This window comes from Aythya fuligula, chromosome 19, assembly GCF_009819795.1.
Source record: "Aythya fuligula isolate bAytFul2 chromosome 19, bAytFul2.pri, whole genome shotgun sequence".
NCBI lineage: Eukaryota > Metazoa > Chordata > Aves > Anseriformes > Anatidae > Aythya > Aythya fuligula.
This window is the reverse complement of record NC_045577.1, coordinates 8358811-8381469: the sequence shown is the minus strand read 5'-3', so window position 1 is coordinate 8381469 and position 22659 is coordinate 8358811. Positions and strand designations below refer to the sequence as shown.

General features: G+C 47.1%; 1 protein-coding gene across 1 annotated transcript in view; it reads left to right on the top strand.

Annotated features, from left to right (window-relative positions):
• PAPPA (pappalysin 1) overlaps window positions 1–22659 on the top strand; it is a 181060-nt gene that overhangs the window by 142063 nt on the left and 16338 nt on the right. The window contains exons 15-20 of the mRNA XM_032200161.1: window positions 3123–3306; window positions 6213–6423; window positions 7009–7180; window positions 10583–10730; window positions 13323–13432; window positions 20281–20352. Coding sequence (XP_032056052.1) covers window positions 3123–3306; window positions 6213–6423; window positions 7009–7180; window positions 10583–10730; window positions 13323–13432; window positions 20281–20352 — 897 coding nt within the window. The remainder of the gene's footprint in view (window positions 1–3122; window positions 3307–6212; window positions 6424–7008; window positions 7181–10582; window positions 10731–13322; window positions 13433–20280; window positions 20353–22659) is intronic.

The window sequence follows — 22659 nt, the reverse complement described above, 5'->3', positions numbered from 1 at the left end:
GCTGGGTGACCTTGTCAGATCAGACAGGCGAAACAGGCACGTGCCCGCTCAGGCTTTGGATAGGAGATCTGCAAAGGCAGGCGCAGATGCTGCCACAAAGTCCCGATGCTAGATCCGAAGGCAGAGCTGCTCAGGCTGAGTTAATTGGAAATACCCCACGGTCTGCTGAGGTGCTGGGGTGAGCTGAGTCCTGCACAGCAGCCTGGGGCCCTACACCCGGGCACTGCAATGAGCCCACCCTCAGGTGGGACACTGCAAGAAGGAGAAGCTGTAAGGTGGTGTGATCTGCAATAATTTCTGTTGTCCTCTGCACTAAAGGCTTTAGTCCTCTGCATTGTGGGGAAGCCGGCTCTGTTATGTTCCCCTGCAGAAATGCATGCACTCCTGTTCCTTGAAGTTGTGCTGCTGAGTGATAGACGTGTTCTAAAATGTTTCATTATTATGTCTGACCTTGAAAACCTCAGCTTCCATCATACAAGTGTGGAGCAAATTACCGGAAAAAGCGGAGAAGCCAGGGTCTTACCCACATGGACTCTGCGTCTCTGTGGGGGAATGGCCCTGCCGGTGTATCAGGAAGAGGAAAAGCCATGTGGGTCTGGAAGAAGGTGACTCTTCCAGTCTAGTTAGTGGTTTTATTGGGAAAGTACCATGGAGAGGAAAAAAAAAAAAAAGTTGAAAATGGAGTGGAGGAGAGTAATTTATTTTTTTTTCATATCATGGTCTAGAACAGTGGCAGAAATAAAGTGCAGCGTGGTATAGCTGTAACAAGGGATTCCTTCCAAGGAGGGTGGCCCCAGACACGCTGCATTTCCAGCAGGCTGTCAGCTAACAAAGACCATGCCCTCCCAAGTGTTAGCTTGGGCTAAGCATTCTTGCCCATTTTCTGTAAGGTGTGGCTGTCATGCACGGATATTGCTTCTGTTTCAATTTTTGAATTATAGTCTGGATTCTGAACTTGAGCTGTTTATTTGGTTTGCTGTAGAGCAGCCTCTGATGTGTAACCCTGTCATTAGGGAAACTCCCTTCTGCACCATACTGTGCTTCAGCAACTGGTATCAGCTAGAAGGAGCAATCATTTATTCCTAAACTAGATCACACCAAGACTAATAAGTGAATTCTTGGAGTTGAAGCTCCTGTGCCCGGAGTGGAGCCAGCATGCAGCAGGATACAATGCAAGACCCACATCTTTTCCTTAATGTTTGCATAGCCCCTGTCATCAATAGCTTGGTTATGTTTTAACCTCCTGCTGTTGAGGTACCCAGCAGCCACAGTGCTGGAGCTCTGGTCGATGACAGCATCTGCTAAGGGAAATGGAGGCTTTGCTGTATCCTGGAGCAGCCCAGCCTGGAGTGCAAATGTGGTGGTGATGCCGCTATGTGTATGAATTATGAAGACATGGAAATATGCTCTCACCCTTTCTCCTGTGGCCATCAGAATTACACAGTGACTTCCTGGAAGCACAGGCATCTTCTAGCCATCATCTATCTACAGCATACATATTTTTTAATTGTGCAAATGATCTGATGAACAAAGAATTAGTAGCTAGCGGGGAGCAAAATGGCGGGGAATGAGAATGTGGAGTGTCACTTCACCTGAGCTCTCTGTGAATCCCCAAATGTGCTACTCTAAATTTGTAGAAAAGACACTTTTTCCATCATCAGTACTCCCTGTTTAAATAAACTGCATGGTCTAGAAAAGGGGTTTTGTGCCCACTTGGGAAGTGTCCAGTTTCTCAGCTCTGGGACTGCTTTTTCCATTCTGAATGCAACCATATATCAAAGGGAGACAGGTCTGAACTTCTGTTGAAACCATTAGGGTGTTTTTGCAAAAAGGGAATCCAGGTCCCTTTGATGTGTGCTAGAAAAATTCCCCTTCCTTTTATAAAGCTAGATCAATGGTTGGCGGTGCAAATCTCCTGTGAGCGTACCAGCCCTGAATAAAATATTCCCTGGGGGCAGAGGAGTGCTGCTGTATGACTTGGTCAGATTCCTTGCCGGTATCTTCCCCTTCCACAATATCTTGTGTTTGGGTTTCTCACATTTCTCTTTCTGCTGTCTTTCTTTTTATTCTGGTATGGGGGGAAGAGTCCTGTGTTCAGATTCTTCACCTCTAATCTGTAATCATTTTTCCTTTTTTAATCAGAAAGTGGATGTGTTGTTTATTCTGTTCTCTTCGCCAGCATCTGCCTGTCCTTCAGTCACCCAGTAAATTCTTTGTCTTAGCCTCGGACAGGTGGCTCCTTTGCCCCCCCCCCTCCTACCCCACTTCTGACTCTTTCTCTCCTCCTAGCACATCAGGATTTCAGTCTGCAGCACTGTTTGGATTATTCCTCAAATCCAGAGAAGTGTAGCTTCTGTGTAGCTATTCCAGTATTAGGGCATTAGGGAAGTCAGAGCACAGGTGCTAATTCTTTATTTGACCTCTTATAAAGAGTTTCTGGACCAAATGCCAGGTGAACGTATGGGCAGGATGCTTTGGACTCTGTCCATTGAAAAATCCTCCAGGAAAAGGTCTGTCTCTCAAGCATGCGTGTCCCTGGTGCCAGCACAGCAGGGCCCTGGTTCCCTTTGTGGGCCGAGGCCCAGGCCTCCTCCCAGGGGCTGCTGACACCTCGGGAGGGCCTCAGACACGAGTCCCAACCGGTTTCACACCAGGTTGGCTTTCATTTCAAACCCCAGGGTGAATTCAACATCTCAGAAATACATGGGGGCTGCTCAGGGTGACTGTGTCATGCCGAAGGCGGCGAGGATCGGGGACAGCTGTCAGCTCCAAATGGCTCCGGCTCGCACACGCCTCTCCGGTCATGGGGCAGAGCAGTAGGCTCCGTGGCTCGTCCCAGGAGGCGATGCAGACAAGAGTTCAGATTATTTGTAGTGCTTTTTACATTGAAGCACTCTGATCCTTCACCCTGCTGGTGGCAGTAATGCATACTGGTTCTCTGACACTGTTTTGTGTGTGGCCTCAATGTTTTTAGTAGCTGCTGTCCACATAATGATGGTGGTCATCAGGTTTCAGTTTGCTTGACTTGTGAGACACAAAAATAACGGTTGTTACTAGGTTTAAAGCAGTTTTGATCTCTCCTTCGCTGGCTGTGGTGGCTGTAGTCTTGTGTCTACTTCCAGATGGAGTCCAGCGTCACCATGACTTGCACAGATGGGAAGTGGAACAAGCAGGTGACCTGCGAGCCTGTGGACTGTGGTGTCCCAGACCAGTACCATGTCTACCCAGCCACCTTCAACTGCAGCGAGGGGACCACCTTTGGCAAGAAATGCTCCTTCACTTGCCGACCTCCTGCTCTTCTGAAAGGTATCAGGGGTGTCCGTGCAGCAAGCTGGGGATAGCTGCACAGCTAACAGACGGCTGCAAGTAATACATGTTACTATTGCTGTTGTTTTAGAATTATTCATGATATTTTAACTATGAAGAATTATGAGAGTCTAGGGAAGGTTTATTTATATTAGAAGCTAAGTTCCTTTGCATCTCTCTTATTACCTTCCTCTGACCTTTGCTTGATCACGGCTAGCTAGGCAGGAACGATACTGAATATTACTTCCATACAACCAAAACATGGAAAAGTCATGGGGATAAATCATAATGAACTCTCTCATCCTTTTTTATGCCTTCTCTGTTTTCTGTGCATGTCTCCCTTCCATGCCTCCTCCATGTATTTGGGAAGGTGGGAGAAGACTGGACAATCCCATGTCTCAGTCGCAGTCTCCCATCATTGCTTTTCCTAATCCACCCATCACCTCTCCCCTTTTCCACACTTGTCTTGCTCTACCTCTGACCTTTCTCTTCTCTTCCCGTTTAGGAGTCTCTACAAGTTTTATTTCTTGAAAATAACATAACTCTGCTGCATTCTTTCCTTTTCCCCTCCATCTCCTTCCCTGCTATTTTTCTGGTAGCATCCCCATCATCTTCTCAGCACCATCCACTCTTTCTCTTACTGTCACATTACCCTTTTTAATCTCGTCCTCGGGAAGCACAAAAAGATATCATGGTTAATTTGAAGGAACATTAGAGCCAAATTAATCTGTCACCTCTCACTGGAGTAATCTTAACAGCTGTTGTTGACTCAGGTACAATTGCTGTATAAACTCATTTTCTAAATGTGGTATCACATCTTCTGCTAAAATTCTCAGCAAATCTCAGAAGAGCCATGTGAAGTATTCCACATTTCAGTGAAAGGATATGTTGATTTCTTCATATATAACCAAATTGCTCAATTCTTTTAATTCAGACTTGGGAGGTTAACCACAAATAGCCAACCCACAGTGAAAGCTAAGACTGTTCAAAGGGGAGATTTTTATCAAAGAATTCTCTTTTTCTGTTTATACACTCAGAGGGTCATCTTCAACAGGGATGCTGTTTTTCATTGGAAATAGCTGGATTGATATTTATTTATTTATTTATAAGAGGGGAGTGAAAACAATTATCATAGAATCATAGAATGGTCTGGTTTGGAAGAGACCTTAAAGATCATCTAATTCCAACCCCCCTGTCATGGACAGGGACACCTTCCACTAGATTAACTGATGCTAATCAATTTGGAGGAATGTAAAATTACCCCCAGCAGATGAATGGCAATTTTCATGCAGAGCATCAGAGGGTAAAACAAGCCATGACCAACAAGAGCTTCAGCTGGTGATGCTGGCAGGGGTAGCTGGAAAGCTTATGACTAGCCCAAAGTAAGGGGGTACAGCTCATTTGTTTAGCATCACTTCACTTTTGTCCAGACACTCTGTGAGTTGTAAGCTAAAGGCACCATTTGGTGTATTCCATCAGTGATGACTAATAGATATTGCCACTAAACTTCTGGAAAATGGTGTTCGGATGACTCATGCCTAATTCAATCACTGACGTCATGACAGCCACTGTTGGTAATGTCACAGCTTATCACATTGCAGTGGCGGTATGATATCACCACGGCTGGTCTGCAGAGCTGCTGCATGAGTCAGAGCAGAGGAGCATGCTGGTGCTCTAGAAAAAGAGCTCCCTTCTGCACAAAATACCTCTGCAATCATCTGCAACTGGGGAGGGGAGGGAGAAAGCCAGGACTGATCTAATGAAGCTTCTCTTATCTTTGTGGATAGGGCAGGAGGGCTCCTCTACATACCTTCCTGAGCCCTCCAGAGCCTTTTGTTTTCGTCTTCTTTGAATTCCAGCATCAATGTCCCAGCTCTCTTCCTTCTTTCTCAAAGAGATGGAATTGCTCTGGGGCTAGCAGTTTGTCGGTATTATTTTGGATAACACTGAAGTTGGCTGACTGCTGAAAATATGCCTTGTGGGTTGAGAAGAGTTCCTGCAGCAATGCTCAAGGATTTCAATAGAGTATTAGGGATTTTTGAAGGGTTAGTGGCTCATAGCGGTGTTTTGTTTCTTAGGAAAAGCTTATTCCTTTTTAACATACAGTATAAAATAACAAAGAATACAAAATACACTGAGAGTAGGCTACTTTTAGCTTACCCTTCTGAAGTCAACTAGGTCATAGCAGAGGCAAATAGATCTATTGTACCTTTTACCTTTGAGGTGCTGGTCAAGAAAGCTTCCTAAGGAAAACGAGTCTCTAATGAGTATTATGAATCATATTTATCACAGTAGTTCCCACGGACTGAGAGTCCCCAGCTGAGAACATCTCCTCATTGTGTTGGAGTAGTGACTTTAATATTAACAGATGCTGCTCCAAAAGGCTCAAAATTGAAGTAAGAAGGAGAGATTCAGGGAAGGGATATAACACAGAAGCAGTGTGAAGAATGGAGTGATACCAAACACTCTGTCTTAACGTGGATATCTCTATGGCTTCAGAGAGGAGGGCGTTGATGTATGAAACAAGCTTTCTTTCAGAGAAGAACAAAATAAGGAACAAATTAAAAACAAAACCAAAACACACACACAAAATGCAAAGCTAGTGAGGTTTCACTTATGCTATAGCATTTCCTGAAATAAACACTGTCTTCCTATTGTCTCCTGAAAAAAAAAAAAAAAAAAGAAGAAAAAAAAAAGAAAAGAAAAAGAGTCCTTAATGATTTAACTCCATCAAACACCATCATCTAGAAAAAAAAAATATACAGGACATACACAGTTAAATTTGTCAAGCCAACTGAGGTGGTTGTTGATACATTATGGGTGTAATGACACTTGTGGAAAAAAAAAAAAACACCACCACAACAGCCAGTCCTGCTGAATGTTATGTTGCTCACTGTCCTTCTCAGGAAACAACAGCAACTTGACCTGCATGGAGGATGGGCTGTGGTCCTTTCCAGAAGCCCTGTGCGAGCTGATGTGTCGAGCACCCTCCATCGTCCCTAATGCAGATCTCCAGACTACTCGTTGCCGGGAAGATAAGCACAAAGTGGGCTCATTTTGCAAGTACAAATGCAAACCAGGTTACCATGTCCCTGGATCCTCCAGAAAAGCAAGGAAGTACGTACAATAGTAATGCCATGCAGTCAGCATGATTCAGAAAGGCATGGGTTAAAAAGATTTTAGGAAAGGGATGGGCTGTTTCTAACAGAGAATACCACTGAATGCTGCCTTCATGCAGATAGCTGTGCATATCAAGGGGACATAGGCACCTAACTCCCTTAGGCTCCTTTGAAAATTGTAGCCAGTGTTCAAAAAACAGACCTTACCTTAGAAATCGCCTTTGATATGCAGCCTGGGGAGTCCCCTTTGAAACTCTGTGGGAAGGGGTTAGTGGTGTTATATACTTTTGACTCTGCACAAACCCACTTCAAACCAACCACAGTCCACAAGCCTGGGAAGTGGCATTTTGGGGAGACATGTCCAAGGCCGAAAGAGTTGAGTTTAGGCTGGATGGCTGAATGTTAGCTTTGCAAATAATCGTTATTTTTTCTCAGAGACCTCATGACGCAGATTCACAACTTGTTCCCCAAGTGTTAAAAGCTCAAGCACACCCATCCCCTGCAACCTGCTAGCAGAGCTCAGAGGCTCTTGGCTGACTCAGCCACTCACTAAATGGTCTTGTTTTTTTTTCTGCATGGAAAGGCGAGCCTTTAAGATCCAGTGCACACAAGACGGCACGTGGCTGCCAGGCGCTTGCGTGCCCGTTACCTGCGACCCTCCACCATCCAAGTTTCACGGGCTCTACCAGTGTTCCAACGGCTTCCAGTTCAACAGCGAGTGCAGGATCAAGTGTGAAGACGATGACAATCAGTCGGTGAGTCTCTTATCCAGACCATCTCAGCCCATAAAGGTGTGTTTTTATCTTATGTTCCCTAAGGACTTTGATCTTGGAGGGACCAAATGCCATAACTCCCTTGAGCTCTTGTGAGACCAGAAACAGAGAGATGGAGAAGGGAAATATGTAATTAAAGTAGAAAAAGAGAGAGACTTCGAAGAGCCTGGAAATATCATTTTTATGACTATAGTAGTGGTATTAACTATTACCCATAGAGGACTAGCAATGAGTGACATTGTTTTCTAGACAAGTAAGTAGCTGAAAAATCTGTGTCAGTGGCTCTCTGATCTAGGTAGGCATTATCAAATATGGTTTCTGGTCTTATATTAGTACAGGAGGAAATAAAGAGTAATGAATGAAAGAAGGATATGAGTTACATCCACTCATCCTGTTTGCTCTTTCTGTTTTACCTTGCTTTTCTCTCCATTTCTTTTTCCCTTTATCACCATGTGTATGCCATAGATCATTTATAGGGATTATCACTATTCAAGTGAACTGTCTGTAAACTTCCATGGTTTTTGTGGCTGCAAAAGTGTGACAAGGCATCAGAGGTCAGATCCTTATCCAGCATAAATCAGCATGTTGCCTTTGACTTCATAGGAGCTGTGTTCACTGATATGAGAAGGTCTGGTCTTTAATATCATGTTTGAAATGTTTAGTTTACCTCACCAGAGGTAATTATAGTTTGTGAGATGAGTAACTTCTCCCAGAAGTGCTACTGCTTAATACATTTGGGAAGAGAAAGTGGGGATGTGGAAGCTGCTGTTACTATACACACTGCAGAGAACAGAGCACTCTGTCAAAGGTCTTTTAATATTAGTCCTATTTCTGAGAACATCTGAAAAAGGGATCAGACCTTCCATAGTGCCAGTGATCGGAAAAACACCTCTGATACCTGCTCCAAATGTTAAAATGCACAACTACAGAAGAAACAGCGCTGAGGCTTCTGAGACGGGAAAACTGCACTTGCTGCCCCTGTTCCCTGCAAAGTTGTCCTGCCCACTTCATGGAGATGGGAGGTAGAGCCTGGGGTTTTGTATCAGAGCACCTGAAGATCTGTTTTTATAAGTCTTATGTGAAGCTTCAAGACTTGTGAAGTGCACGCATGGGTGCAGTTTGGGTGGGAAGCTCAGGGATATGGTATCTGTGGCTTTGTGCGCTTGGTCAAACCATCAGTGCCAGTGCAGGGAAACCAGGGCCATGAGGGACAACAGGTATGAGAGTTTTATGTTTGCTTTTAAAGGAGCTGGATGTGAAGAGAGGCAGGCAGTGGAATCAGGGTTACAGCAACAATTAAGTGAGCTGTGGAAAGTGAGAGATACAGCTACGTCTCCATTCTTTGAAGGGAAGATTGTAGTGACTTTTCAGCTGTTAAAGCACCTTGAGCAAAGAAGCAGGTAACATCCTGAGAAGGGGATTTGCAGAGAAAGGTATTTCCAGATATCCCAGAAAATAGACAGAAAAAGAGGAAGAACTCCTGGCACAAGGCAAAACCACTTGAGAGGTGTTAATTATTTAAGGATTAAACCCCACTAAGTCTCTCTCAGCTATATAAGGTGATAATGCACGTTGCATCCAAGCAAGAAACCCAGCAGGGATTTTCACAAGAGATTTTGCAGGTCAGGGAATGATGGACAGGATGTTACTATAGCAATGGATATCCTGGGATCTCTGAGTACATTGCAGAAACTACACAATAGTACCCTCAAACACAGCCAACTCTGGCAACATAAATCAGGTTTCATGGCTCACCTTTAGAACACTGGCATGCAAATTGCAATGGAAGTGCACCACACTTGCTAAAACAGCAAATTGTGCTCAATTATCACTTAGCAATCTCTTCCTGAATTTGTCACCATGCTGAAAGATCATTACTCAGCTCTGCATATGGCATCTCTTAATCACCAGGAGCATAATGGTCATTTAAGCAGGTGCCTCCCCCAGCACCCAGAGCAAGGGCCTTCCATTTCTGAATATTGCGCACAAATCGTGTAAACGGTCAAATCTAAATTAATCAGTTTCTGCAAAACTGGCCCTTAGCTGAGTCACCAAACTGGATCACACCCTGAGTCCATCTGGTCCATTATCCTTTCATATGATTTTCTTATTACTCCTGGCAATGGCCAGATGTCTAGAGAAGGGGATGCAGGTCCCACACAGTATGCCAATAAGACCACTTTGTATCTCACTAAATATTATGTTCATCAACAAAGCTGAGCAAAAAAAGGTATTAAGATATCAAATATAACACTAACACCAAAGGCTGTGCAATTGTGCACACCTGCACCGGGGACTTGTCCAGATCTCTCTGCTACAAGGGGTGTAGGACCTAGGGAAGAGCTCCCAAGACTCAAGCATCCCTGCTGGGATTGGGATCCCAGCATAGACAGCAACTGAAATATCCCCAAAGACATCTAGCACAGTCTTCTAGAATAGGGTGGGTAGGTTGCAGGCAACATGCCTGGTATGTGTAATGGGCAAGGAGAAGCAGAGATCCTGTCTGGTTCTCCCACTGAGCAGGGTCACCGTGGGAGGCTTGGAGCCGAGCCACCCCAGGCATCCTCCTGTTGATTGTCCCACATCACCCCGTGGCAGTTAGGCTCGCAGATCCTGCCGAACAGCTTGTGCAGAAATCCCCAATGCTATGTGGATAGATCTGACAAAAGATTGCCTGTGCACTCCTTTGTTGTTTCTAAAGGGCATGATATTTCCCCTTGGACTTTGGTATTCACTCTTCAGTATCGTACAGAAAATCTTTGCTATAAGAGAAATGTCATATTCCATTCCTTGCCCATTCCCACACCAGAGGGTTTTTTTTCTCCTTTCCACCTGCCTCCGTGCATATCTGCCTCAGCCTCTTCATTCGCTGTCATTCGAGGCAGCCAAGCTCTAAAGAGCATGTTCTGCCCTGCTGAGCATCCCTGCTCGTGTCCCGCTTCCCTTCCTCCTTCAGCTGGCCATTGGGGATTCTTTCTTTTCTGAGACAAAGATGATGCAACTAGTTACAAAATGGAAGAGGGAAAAGGTTTTCTGCAGTCAACACAGACCTCTCAACGGGAAGAAAGAGGGTAGATGGGGTGCATGCACCTTTATTGCAGCTGTAGTGTGTCCTTTTTAAGGTAGAGACCATGAAAGAGCCTTGTAAAGACATCACATTGCACAGAAGAGGAATGTGGGCATGTGTCACAGGCTTCCTTTTATTTATTGCTCAGAAGAAAACCCCTCCTTGCCCACCAGGGCTGGCAGTCCCAACCGGGGCCTGTCCCAGCTCCAGAGCTTTGCTCCCACTTTGGCTCTGCCCGCTTGTCCCATCCCAGCCTGTTTGCTGTCCTTGCTGTCGTTTTTGTGACCATCCTCGCTATCTCCTTCTCTCGTTCCCAGGGCCGTGGAAGCAACGTGATTCATTGCCGGAAGGATGGCACCTGGAGCGGCTCCTTTCATCTCTGCAGGGAAATGCAGGGCCAGTGCGCCCTGCCCACGCAGCTCAACAGCCACCTGAAGCTGCAGTGCTCTGGCGGCTACGGCATAGGTCTGTGAGCATCAGCAGTGAAGGGGATGAGGAAGAGGATGGGATTGAGAGGGAGGAAGGAAGGAGTCTGCAGTCCTTTGAGTCACCTTCTCCTATGGACCTGTTCGCCTGAGTGAGAGGCTGCTATGGGTGGATTTATAGGGAGCTGCTTTTAGGAAGGATGATGCTGTAGAGGCTGGGAGACACATAATGTGCTGACTGCCTGCCCTTTCTGGCATTTCCAGTTTCACTGTGTCCTTTCTTGGTCAGCTGGTTTTAAGGGGCAGCCAGCAAGCCAGACTGCACCAAAGACAGATCCAGTCCTAAAATAAGAGGAGATCTTGCACCTCAGTTTGCTCTTACAGTTTTGTAATGTCCCCCTCCTTCAATCCCACATACACACACACACCTCAGTTGCCAAAAGGCAGGATGCTGGCAGGGAAGCACAGCAGCAGGATCATTCACATCTCTCCAGAAAGAATACGAGACCAGCTGAGCATCCCTTTGGTATGGCTGTTTTGTAGGAGCTCGTTTAAGGATGTTTTGCCCTTCTACCTGGGGTGTCTGGTCACTCTGCAGGGAGTGTTGAGTTTTGGGGTACTTTCTGAGCTCAGCTTCGCTTTGTGTCACCCAGGCATACTTTCTATACTGCAAACACACAAAATTGGATTTTCAGCCCCTATTTTTAAAGTCTCCCTGCTGCACGGGTTGCAATGGGAGCTGCACAGGCTGCAGCCCCACCAGACCCCTTCCTGCAGCCCCCCACCAGGCCCCCTACCCCCCTCTGCCCCTTTGAACTTGGAGAAATTCCCTCGTTTTGTGGCTCCCTCATTATATCGCAGCCATGTGAGGGACCACGAGCCGCCTTGTGTTCCCTCCCTGGGGAGGAGAACACAACCTGGATGAGATCACCGCTCTGTAACGATGCCAATTACAGATCATATATCAAAACAATTCCGACCCGCTCTTCGCCGTCAGTGTAAATAGTGCGGCAGAGCATGGGAGAGCGAGCAGCAAGCAGGCTGCGGCGACTCTTAATGTGGCAAGGCGTTTTACCCTTGAGATGAGGTTACCTGCCTGAGCCGGGCAGGGCTTTACAAAGGGAGAAATTGGGATTTCTGGCCTGGAGAGAGGAGTTTGGAGCTGGGAGCAGGAGGGCCTGCAGCTGCCTAGGCAGTGGGCTCCTGCCTTCCCTCCATCCTCTCCCAGCCCCACCAGCTTGGCCATGGGTGCCATGCCCAGATGCGAGGTCTGGAGGACCTGGTCCTGGGACAAGGCCATGCAGCCATCCTGCAGGCAAGGGGATCATGGGCTGGATCCTCCTGGAGAGCACGAGGAACAGCTCACAGAGGGCACAGCGGCCGTTGGCTTGTATCCTCAGCAGGTGGAGACATACCACACACTTTGTTAGGCTCACCCAGCACCACCTTTCGGGATCAGGTTGTTGGGGTTTTCTTCTCTTTTTGGTGTTTTCAGGAGCCTGATCAATGGCCTTCCAAGAAGGCGTGCTCCTTCCACTTGCTTGCAGTAGGTCTTCAGGCACTTGTCGATGGGGCCATGGAGCTGCTACCGCGTGCACTAGAGAAGCAAAACAAACCCCAGGCGCTACCAGAGCCTCCCTGGCCAAGCAGGGTCTGCTTTGCTCCCGCTGACTCCTCCACGAGGGAGGATGCGAGAAGGCAGAAGCAGGTGCGGGAAATAATAGCATCCAGGCGTGGTCACTGTGAATCCCACACACCTTCGGTAATTCCTCAGACACCTAATCTGCCCTTCCAGGCTGAGGTGTGTGTTGAGCCAAAGGTTCAGCTCTCCAAACCAGCCCGGAGATTAATTCCTCCCCCAGCGCTGATTGGAGTGCAGAAATCCTAATGACATGTTTGCAGCAGCTGTGCCATTCAAGAGTGATTTTCCAGGGGGGAAATGGTAATGGTCCAACACACTAGGGCTTACGGTTGTGTCACCACAGGGCTCTGGGATATTGCCGCAGAGTATCTCAGCATGTTTTAATAAAGAAAGGACATGATTCCCACCGGGCATGACAGTTAATCAGAGAAAAACCAGGTTTATGTGTGAACAAAGCCATCATTACCTCTCTGTGTACTTATCAACTATGGGACTTAGGTGATAGCCTGCCTGCAGTATCATTAGGCTTGGCCACCATCCGAAAGATTATTATTGAAGGTCTGTAAATTTGCTAGATCAAGCGGGAGGATTATGTCATGTCATAGGTGAGATGAGTTCGGCAGCCTTAGCTTAATCAGACCCATTGCTTGAAAGAGCAGTCGAAATGGAAAAACTTTCACATTTTCTTGATGATCTGAAAGAACAAAACCTGACCCCCCTCCTGGAGTTAATAGCCAGAGAAATACCTAGATATGCAGCTCATATAAAAAGACCCTGGAATATCTGCTCATCCCCCAGTCTCCTGCTGAGAGGCAGGGTTGTACTCAGCATTTCGTGTGTGGCTAGAAGATATGTGATAGTTATGGTTGACTGCTAATTGCAATTTAGGAAAAACGAGCCCTAATCCTGTCCTTCAGCTGGAAGGATGCTGGAAGGGTAAGAAGCTGCTTGCTTGGTGCTGTAGCTTTATCCTCTCTATTTTGTGTGCAGGCGCAGAGTGTACCACCTCGTGTCTGGATCACAGTCATGAGCCCATCCTCCTGCGTGTGAATGAGACTGTGCAAGACATCCAACACTGGATGAACCCTCAAAGAGTGAAGGTCAGTGCCTGACAATTTTACTAACTAATCCCTTGCTGCGTGTTTGCATGCAGTGAGCAAACAGTGTTACCCGTGGTTCATCCAGTGAGGGGAGTATAAGGGGAAAGCTCTTGTGCCCTTCAGGAAAAGAACTCCTGGTTTTTATTGTGTCTTTGTGTGCTGTTCTAGCAATGTGGTGCCTTTTTCTCCAAGTTGTTTTCTTTCTGTGCTTTGCCAGTGAAAATCTCTTCAAGGTAGAGGCCCCAGTTCACTGTGCTCAGATCCACCTAGCACCTCCAAGGGTCTGATGTGGGAATGTGATTCATTACACAGGAAAATGTGATGGAAAATGAGAGAACAGGCATTAGCCAGGCCTTATTCTCTTCTTCCTCTTCAGTACAGTTTCAGTGGCAGGGCTGGATTTTTCGACACTGCTTTAGGATGACAAAAGAAGCTGATACAGAGGATATTTTGTTTCCTGAAGCAGCAGAGCTGGCTGGGTCCTCCCCCTGCCCGTTCGCCCGCATGCGAGAGCTGCCTGCTCAGCACAGCCCCTTCCAGAGGTCACCACTTCTTCCTCCTGCCCTGCAAAGGCATGGGCAACATCCACCACTTGCAATGCGCTGTGCTGTGCACCCTCCAGCACATGGCAGTGCTGCCTGTCCCTGTGGGGACACTCAGGCCCACGCACAACACCTTGCACACACACTCAGCCACACACACGCATGCCACCAGCAGCAAATAGCTGCCTGTTTCCTGTCTCCACTGGGATACCAGTGGGAGACACCCACCGCTTCTGAAAACCCTCATGTGTCTACATAAACATGCCCTCCTGCTCTGAAATGCCTGCAAACAGGCGCTTGTGCACATGCAGGGCTTCTGCAGGTGTAGGCACCTACCCAGGCGTGCTCAGGTGCAAGTCAGAAGGTGCTGGCCCATCCATCACCTGCCACCAGAGCACAGGTTGCTGGTGGTGCGTGAGCAAACACCGTCTGCCTTTATGTAGTTGGCCCCAGCTTTGCCGCAGCCTGTGCTTTGCACACTGGAGCTAGATTTAGTAAGAGAGCAGGCAGCCAGCACAGCCCCAGTATATACAGAGCAGCTTTGACAATCTATTTGCTTCTCCACATGCCTAAATGTGTACCCAGGGCTTGGGATTTTTTTCAGTCTGGCCTTGGCTGTGGGTAGCGAGCTGCTCTGAAAATCTCCACCACTTTATATTTCCCTATTTCATACGGGGCCATACGGAGCACTAGAATAAATCCTGGAAAGGGATGAGGAGCGTAAGTCCAGAGAATACGACAAGCTCATAGTGTCCGTCCCAGCTTCCCACTCACTCCAGACGCCGAGATTATATTACTGCCTAAGCCTGGGCTTTGCCAAGTTTCTGGCATGAAACATAAAGAAAACCCCTATCTCTGTATTAGGGGCAATTTCTCACTGGCCCTTTCCCGAGTGCTAGACTTTTAAGTGGTTTTGTAATTCATGGTGAAATAAAGTGACAGCTTCCCTCCCGTTCTCTGCTGTGCTCCTTCGTTTATTGATGCGGGTGCGCAGAGGGAGCTGTAACGAGTTTTATACCTGCAGGTCTCTGGAGGGCTCATTAGGCAGCAGGGAAAACACAGAGTAGTAAAGGGGGAGATGAGGGGAGTGAGGGATGGAGGCAAAATCACAGTTTCCAAGAGTACAGTGGTAAATAAGACCTTGTTTGCCCTGATGGTGAGGACCTTGCAGGAGCTTTAGGCTGTGAGTAGATACAAGTTTGACCCACAAGCAATTTGTAGGTGAGATTTGGGCTGGAAAAGTTGCACTGGGAGATGGAGGGGAACCATTGGGGGCCTGCAGAGAACAGCTCTGTGCTCTGTCTCCTTGAGACTCAGAGCTGTGTCCTCCCAGACAGGGCCTGGCTGGGTTGTGTAGGGTTTTCTGCTTGTCGAGTAGCAGCACCAGGCTTAAAGACAGACCTGAAGGGCAGGCGGCTGGCGGGGCGATGCTAAAACATGCTGGAGGGGATTTTTTTTGAAGCTGTAAGACATCCATCACGTTCCGCTCCCCAGATAAGAGGATGTCACCCACGGGGAGCCGTGCCTCGCAGGGAGCCCACGCTGGGGGAAAAGCTGCTGCCAGTGGAGACCCTGGGGAGATGGGGACTGGGATGCCTTAGGGGAAGGTCCCCATGGCAATATGCTATGTATCATTAATAATATGTGTCTCTATTTACGTTCACTGACAGCTCGCTGTTGTGCCATATGAGCAAAGCGACCAGCTGGTTGCATTTACACGCAATCTTTGTTGATCTTGAAGTACTTGAATAATACAAAGGAAACACTTCTAGTTACTTAATTTCAGACACAAATAACATTTAAATCAGTGCAGTATGAGCAGCAGATAAAGGCAGAACCTGTCTGTGGGGCCTATATTTGAGAGGACAGGCACAGATGAAACAGGGAGAGCTGGCAAGAAAAAAATATATTTGTGTGTGACTGCTCAAGCAACAGCTGTTGTGGAAGCAAAGTGGGAAGAGGGAACCATCCCTCCTCTGGGAGTTGTTTAGAGCAGAGCTGTGCAAATCACTTGATTTTTCGGTTCGCTGGAAGTTCTGTCAAATTAAAAGAAAAAAAATGTTTTCTGCTAACCAAAGTGATTTTTTTGTTGCTGTGATTTTTGGTGAACCAAAAAATTGGAGAAAAACCATGTTGGTTTGAGCATAACTTCATATTTAATTTCCAAGCATTTTTAATCTTTTTGTTTAATAAATGAAATAAACTTAGAAATTAAGTGTTCTCTCAAAGGAACAAAAACAGCAGATATTTTGTTTAGAAAAGTGTCATAATATTAATGTGTGTTTTTCAGAATTGGTTGAGGCTGAGTTGCTTTGCTTGGTCTGAAACAGATTGCTGAAATCAGGGCAAATTTGCAGTGTCTTCCAAATCAACATGTTCAGCAGGAACAAAAAGCCACCTGAAATCTTTCGTGTGTCTGTTGTGCTATGGCAGGCCATGTTCGGAGCAATCATTGCTCTGCCCATGATTTCCCATTTTCCGCGTGCGTGCAAGGGGCAGTGAGCTGCTGAAGACACCTACAGATAGAGCTGCCAAGACTGACTATAAGGCAGTGGAGAGAAAAAAGTGAAATGGCTCAGAAGGACAGTTTGACAGCTCTTTCCCAGTGACTGCCGACACCTAATTTCCTAGGTTGTCTGAGTTTGGGTCCTTTCCTTTGTGTCAAATGTTTTGCAAGCATGTGCATGCCTGGACAGCCTCAAAAGGGTCTGCGTGCCCCGGCTGTACCTACCTGCGTGGCTGACAGGGGATGCTGCCCCACTGCTGGCCAAGTTTTCCCCTATGTCTTGCACCCAAACACTGGAAGTCCTGGGATTGTGGGTGTCCTGGAGACATCAAGGGGAATTCTCTTTAAATACCGAGAGCAACCAGAATCTGTTGCAGAATCTTAGGCTTTGCAGCTTTCCTCCTTGCTTCCCCTCAACTCTTCCTGTGAGTCTGGGGCTCATTTTGCAGGCAGAGAAACTGAGTCACAGCACGGTGAGGTGAGGTGAGAGCTCAGGAACACAGGGGCTCCTGCACTGTGTGGAGCTCCAGGAGGCCACAGACACCAAGATCCACATCTCCCCTCCCTTGTCAGCAGCGTCTGGTCCCCTCACCACCCTGACATTCAGCCCACAGTTAATTGTCGCGTTCGTTTAGTGCCTGAGGAGAGAGTTAGCCGAGGCCAGCGGATGCCGGTCCCCATGCTCCAGCCCCGGGGGACACATGGCCCATCTAAGGTGGAGGAGAGCTCTCCAAGGCCTCTCCTGGGGAAACCTAATCCCCTCCGCAGCCCACAAATGGTTGACATCATTGTGTCAGTCCCACAATGGGGAGGGAAGCGCCGTGACTGGAGGCACTAGGTCTTCCCTCACAAGGAGAAAATGACAGCTTGATTTGCTTTCTTGGCTCTTTGTTACCTACTGTGGGAGCGCATCCCGGCTTCCTCTCCCTTCGCAGCAGATGGAGTCACAGCCACCAAACCGCAGCTGGAGCTGAATGGCGTTTATGGGATGGGGACAGGAGCAAAGGCAAGGCACCATGGCCGAGCGGGAGGGCAGCTGTGCTGCAGAAGCTGATGTGTGAGGGCAGACGGGGGCCATGAGGCCTGCACATGTCGCTGCAGTGGCCTGGCGGTGTGTGGAGGAATGGGGCTCATGTACTGTCGCCGAGGGAGAGGCCCCAAGGACTTCCCCCAGCATGTGTCAGAGGTGGTCCTGCCATCCTCTTTCTGCACCTTTTGGTGGCCTTCCCTTCAACTGGATCCTGGTCACATTAACAGGCTCCTGCCTCAGCACTGCCTACACTCCTCCTTGCTTTTTGTTCATTGATTTATCTCTATCTCATTGCCCGATACAGCACCCTCCTGCACCTTTGTGTCTGTTAGCACTGCAGGAGGCAGAAGTGATGCCCAGCAACCTGAATCCTCCCCAATTTCTCAAATTTCCAGCCCTCTACCCACTCCCCCTTTCCTGCCCTGCCACACCGCACACAGCACAGCAGAAGCCTGAGGGTACAAACAGGCCTTGTGCTGTGAATTTAGGGTTGGAAAATCAGCAAGGGGAGCCAGGACTGTGATCAAGGCCCATTCCCCAGCATACTCTGCTTCCAGCTCCATGAAATTTAGCAGGATTGAACCTAGCTGGAGTAGCTCTAATAGTCTCTGCTAGCAAAGAATCGTCTGAGGAGAAGGCAAAGTAACTGGGACTAAGCCATTGGGCCACATTCCCATGCATGACTGTCCAGTTGAATCCTTTTGGCAGACACTGACTCTCGCGGAGAGGGGAAGAGATGAGTGGTGATTGTGGTGAAACGCTCTGGTTATCTGCTGGGACCTGAAACCTTTCCCAGGAGCTGTGTGAGTGTCCCACTGACCCAGTGATTAATCTCACGCAAGGTCAACTGGCTGTCCTACGCTGTAGCCTGGGGCTGCACGCCCTTTCCCTGGAAGCCATCCAGCCAAAGGCTGTTTTAGCCACTGGGACTTAAGATGACCTTGAGGCAGAGCAGAGATCTGCGCTCCGAGGAGAGCACCGTCCTAGCAGAGGCATCACCTTCCTTCTGCTCCTCTAAGGGGAAGGACAAAATGCAATAGCTGCTGGGTTTTTGATGCTGGGAAGGTCAGGGAAACAGTGCATCTTCTCTGAGGGATTGATCTCACTTGGAAACCTCCTTTCGTAAGAGCCTGTTTCAGAGCTATTCGACTCCTTTTGTTAGCTCCAAATGCTCATACACATCCACGTGGTTCAAGAGGTTTTGTAGATATTGATGCTTCTTACCAGGGGAATGTGAGATGCCCGTTGGAAGTACACTTTTCCTCCTTATTGGCTGGCTTCACATACGGGAGGCAAATGCCTGAGTTTTTCTACTTTGGTTTAAGACTTTGGTTCAAAGGCTCCTGAAGTGCTTCCTTTCCTCTCCCCCCTCCCGATCTGTTGACTGGCCTTGTTTATTTTGAAACCTAGAAAAGTTTCCTTTCTTTTCCCTCTGAAGTGCAATAAACAGAAGAGGAGGGAAAAAAATCTCACCATTTGTGGCAGGCAACAGCCTGGAAATCTCCAGCTGTCTGTCAGGAGCACACTGGGGGAGCACTGCAGGGCCCCCGCACCTTGCAGCCTCCCTCCTGGGGGGCAAGCAGCGTTCCCCCCTCTCCCGGCCGCTTTTGCACTCACACAGACGGGCCCTGTTGTGAGGCAGGTGGGGCAAGCCGGGCTTGACTAATAGTGGAAAATCCGAGAGCATCGGAAAGATAAACAGCCCCAGTCAGATAGTATAAAAGTCCTTTTGCTAGCACACGCCAGGTAAGCCTCAAATGACAGAAACTGTGAAAACACGCTGAGGTTCCCCTGCAGATGGATTAAATTAGCCCTCAAATAAACAGGGGAAGGGATGGCTTGTGCGTCAGGTCTTCCCAAATGTTAATTCCTTCCTTCCCCATGCCTCCATCCAACCCCAGCCCCTGCCCTTTGATGAGTACCCGCATGTTCATCTTGCTCGTTGTAGTGTTTCATCCGCAGAAGACAACCCAAGAAGGAACATTGTTGTGATGAAGGGATGGGAGTCCCATCGCCTAGATGTCCATGGTATTGGACGTCCATCTCCACTGACTGGCCAAACGGTTCATCCACTCTTAAAATCTAAGTTTCCATGTCTGCAGGCAGACAATGACTGCCCTTGGTGTGTCTTTGAGTAGGCAGGTATCTCATTTTTCTCCAAAACTAGGCACTCCAACGTTTTTCTTACAGAAAATCTATAAACATAGTCAGTACAGAAATTATTATAAAGCTCATAGAGTGTAACAGATGACGCTGTCCTTTCTGGGGGTTATTTTGAAGGTGTGTAGTGGGATGTGCTTCTATTTAAGAGCTAAAGGATGGTGTGAAAATGTATCTAAAAGTCCACCTTTATCTGTTTACATCTTCAAGAAGCACAGATATGGGTAGTGAAACAGAGCAATGCTTTGCAGCACCAAAGAAATCCCTAAATGAATTCCTAAAATGACTCTTCCCTACCCAGGAGCTGGACAGTGGACCTGTGCCTTTGCCTTTCTCTGCCTTGTTCCCCCACCATGAGTAAAATATTGGACATGACATTTTAGGAAAACCTTAAATATTATTTTACTCTCAAATGTTCTGTTATTGCAAGTGTCAAGTCCAACACTTCTTGTAAATACCTGGAGGAGAGCCAGGTCCTGAGAACACAAGAGGTGTTAGGAACTGAACTTCATTGGTTAGGTACAGGAGAGCCATAGGAACCAGCACGCTGACTTTCTGTACACTGATTTCTTTGTCTTAACTTGATTTTTTTTTTCCTTCTCTCCTCCAGAGCGTTGTCTGCACGGCAGGACTCAAGTGGTACCCTCACCCTTCCCTGATTCATTGTGTCAAAGGCTGCGAGGTGAGCTTTTGCATTAGTTCAGACGGTCCCTGCTAGCTCTTCTAAGTGTTATGGTAGCAGTCACTGCAGTCACGTGGGCTGGAAATGTTTTTCAAGTGGGGCAGACAGACTTTTGCTTTGACCATCTTGTCAATTAAACTGAGATCTCCTGCACCAGTTCTGACACTCTGTGTTGAAACTGGTGATTTTCCTAGAACCGATGGCTGGGTGAGGTGACTCTTGCAGGAGCTGAATGATCAAGTGGCTTAAGAAAATTGGTAGACTTTCAGAAATTCACAGGATTTGGGACTTTCTGGGAAGTTGCAAAAAGCTTTTACTTGTTTTCCACATCTTACTAAAGAACCAATGTTTTCTAAGGCAAGCTAGACTTCAGGCTTTGGTGTGGCGATAAACTTTAAGAATGACAGAGGAAAAAGTGATGCCACTTGGTGGACAGAACAGCTGGACAGTGAGCAAATCATGCATCCTTCCACCAAGAGCCTCTATCTGAACAAGAAAAAAATCCGAAAAATGTACTTGCATTTTTAGCAGTCTTACAGTCTTACTTCTTATAAGCAATAAGCGTTTACTTTGGAGAATGATGTTTCTGCTGGCAGCAATCTTTGTGAAGTCAGAACTCTTAAGATGTTGCCAGTGGTTAAGTGGGGCTGGAGCACCTTTCTCTGGGTCGTGGCACTCGTGGTTGCCATCATGCCAGGACTTGAGTGCCTTACCCACCTCAAGAAGTCAATCCTTGGGGCATCTCTGTAAGGCTAGGAAGCATCATGCTCATTTTGCAAGTGGGAAAACTCACAGGCAGGGGCATTGGTTGCATGAACGTGCTCTGGAAGAGCTGTGTCTTGAACCCAGATCTGCCTTCATACAGCACCAACTAGACTCCCGCACTCACTTTTACAAGCGCATTGAAGTTATTTGCCCACAGTGGTGGAACGTGGCACAGAACTCCTAAATCTGACACAAAACACTAGACCACATTGCTGTACGGCATGATTTGTCTTGAAGTGAAAGACAGGTTTCCTTCGCATACAAATGTTGGGCCCAAGAGGGTAATAACTCTCCAACAATGTAATAGTTTCTGTCTAGTTGCTCCCTAAATGAAAAGCATTCTGCTGTCAGTGCTTTGAATGTCATAAGCCATCTCACGCATTACATTCATGCAGGCTGGCTGGGCGCCCCTATTCTCCAAAGAGAGCTAAAATAACATCCAGCGACCATTAAGAAATGCCATTCAGGTGCTGATGCACCATTGGGTATCCATTCTCCTGCTGTTTAAGGGTAGTTGTTACTGAGGCAAACTTTGCAATGATGTAATAATTTACCAGAAGCCATTATTACTGACATGCTTTTTCTCAGCATTTTCCTTCCTTCCATCATTGTTAATTGCCAGATCCCTCTGCATCAATAGACACTTCCTTCTTTTCATCATTCATTCAGCAGTGTCACTGCATCGCAATCTATCATCTTGGAAGGCTTTGCCCAGACAATTGATAATGGCCTCTAGCATCATTTTTAGAGCATGATGCTTCCAGGATCCAAGAATGGGCCAGAGCTTGTTCTCTGGCATTAAGATTTCAGAAGAAATGCCGTCTTCACCAAGCCTTTTTCATGATTATGGAAACAGGGAATAATATGCCAGTAGGTCAATGATACTGGGCCAGTAAGCTGATACAATCCCTAATGTATTAATTTCCTTAGCATTACGGAGGGTTCCCTGAATAGAAGGCTGCAAGCGGGGCGTTATTTTGCTCTTGGCAATCAATGTGGTAACCCAGACTGCTGCAAAGTGATTTTTTGTCGCTCCCTAGTGGCAGGAATAGAGGTTTATGAGTCAGCCACGTACTTCTAGGCAACTAACTTAGGTGTTTTATTGGAAAAGTAGTGCCCCTGGGCTACCTATATAGTTAGTGGAAAGAACAAGGCTCCTCCAAAAATGTAGGAGCACTGAGATATGCATGACACTACAGACCTCACCCTCGACAGCGAGTCCTCCAGGGCCTCCCAGATGAGGATTTGGGTACCAAATTGTAATAGGTGTTATTTGTCCCATTGTTTTCCTCCAAAGGATGGACTTGCCTACTCTATGCCAGTGTGAATAAATGGCAAATTCTTCCATAAATTCCTCTCAGTACTTTTCCAGTGTTTGTAGGTGTTGGTTACAGGTGTGAGCATGGAAAATTAAAGCAAACTTTCTTAACAAGCAGGCATGGCCAGGCAATACGAGGGAAACATGGAGAAGCCTATTGAAATGTCTTGGGAGGTTGAGCAAAGTTCACCTTTTTGAATATGACCAGGTTGGCATAAAAATCT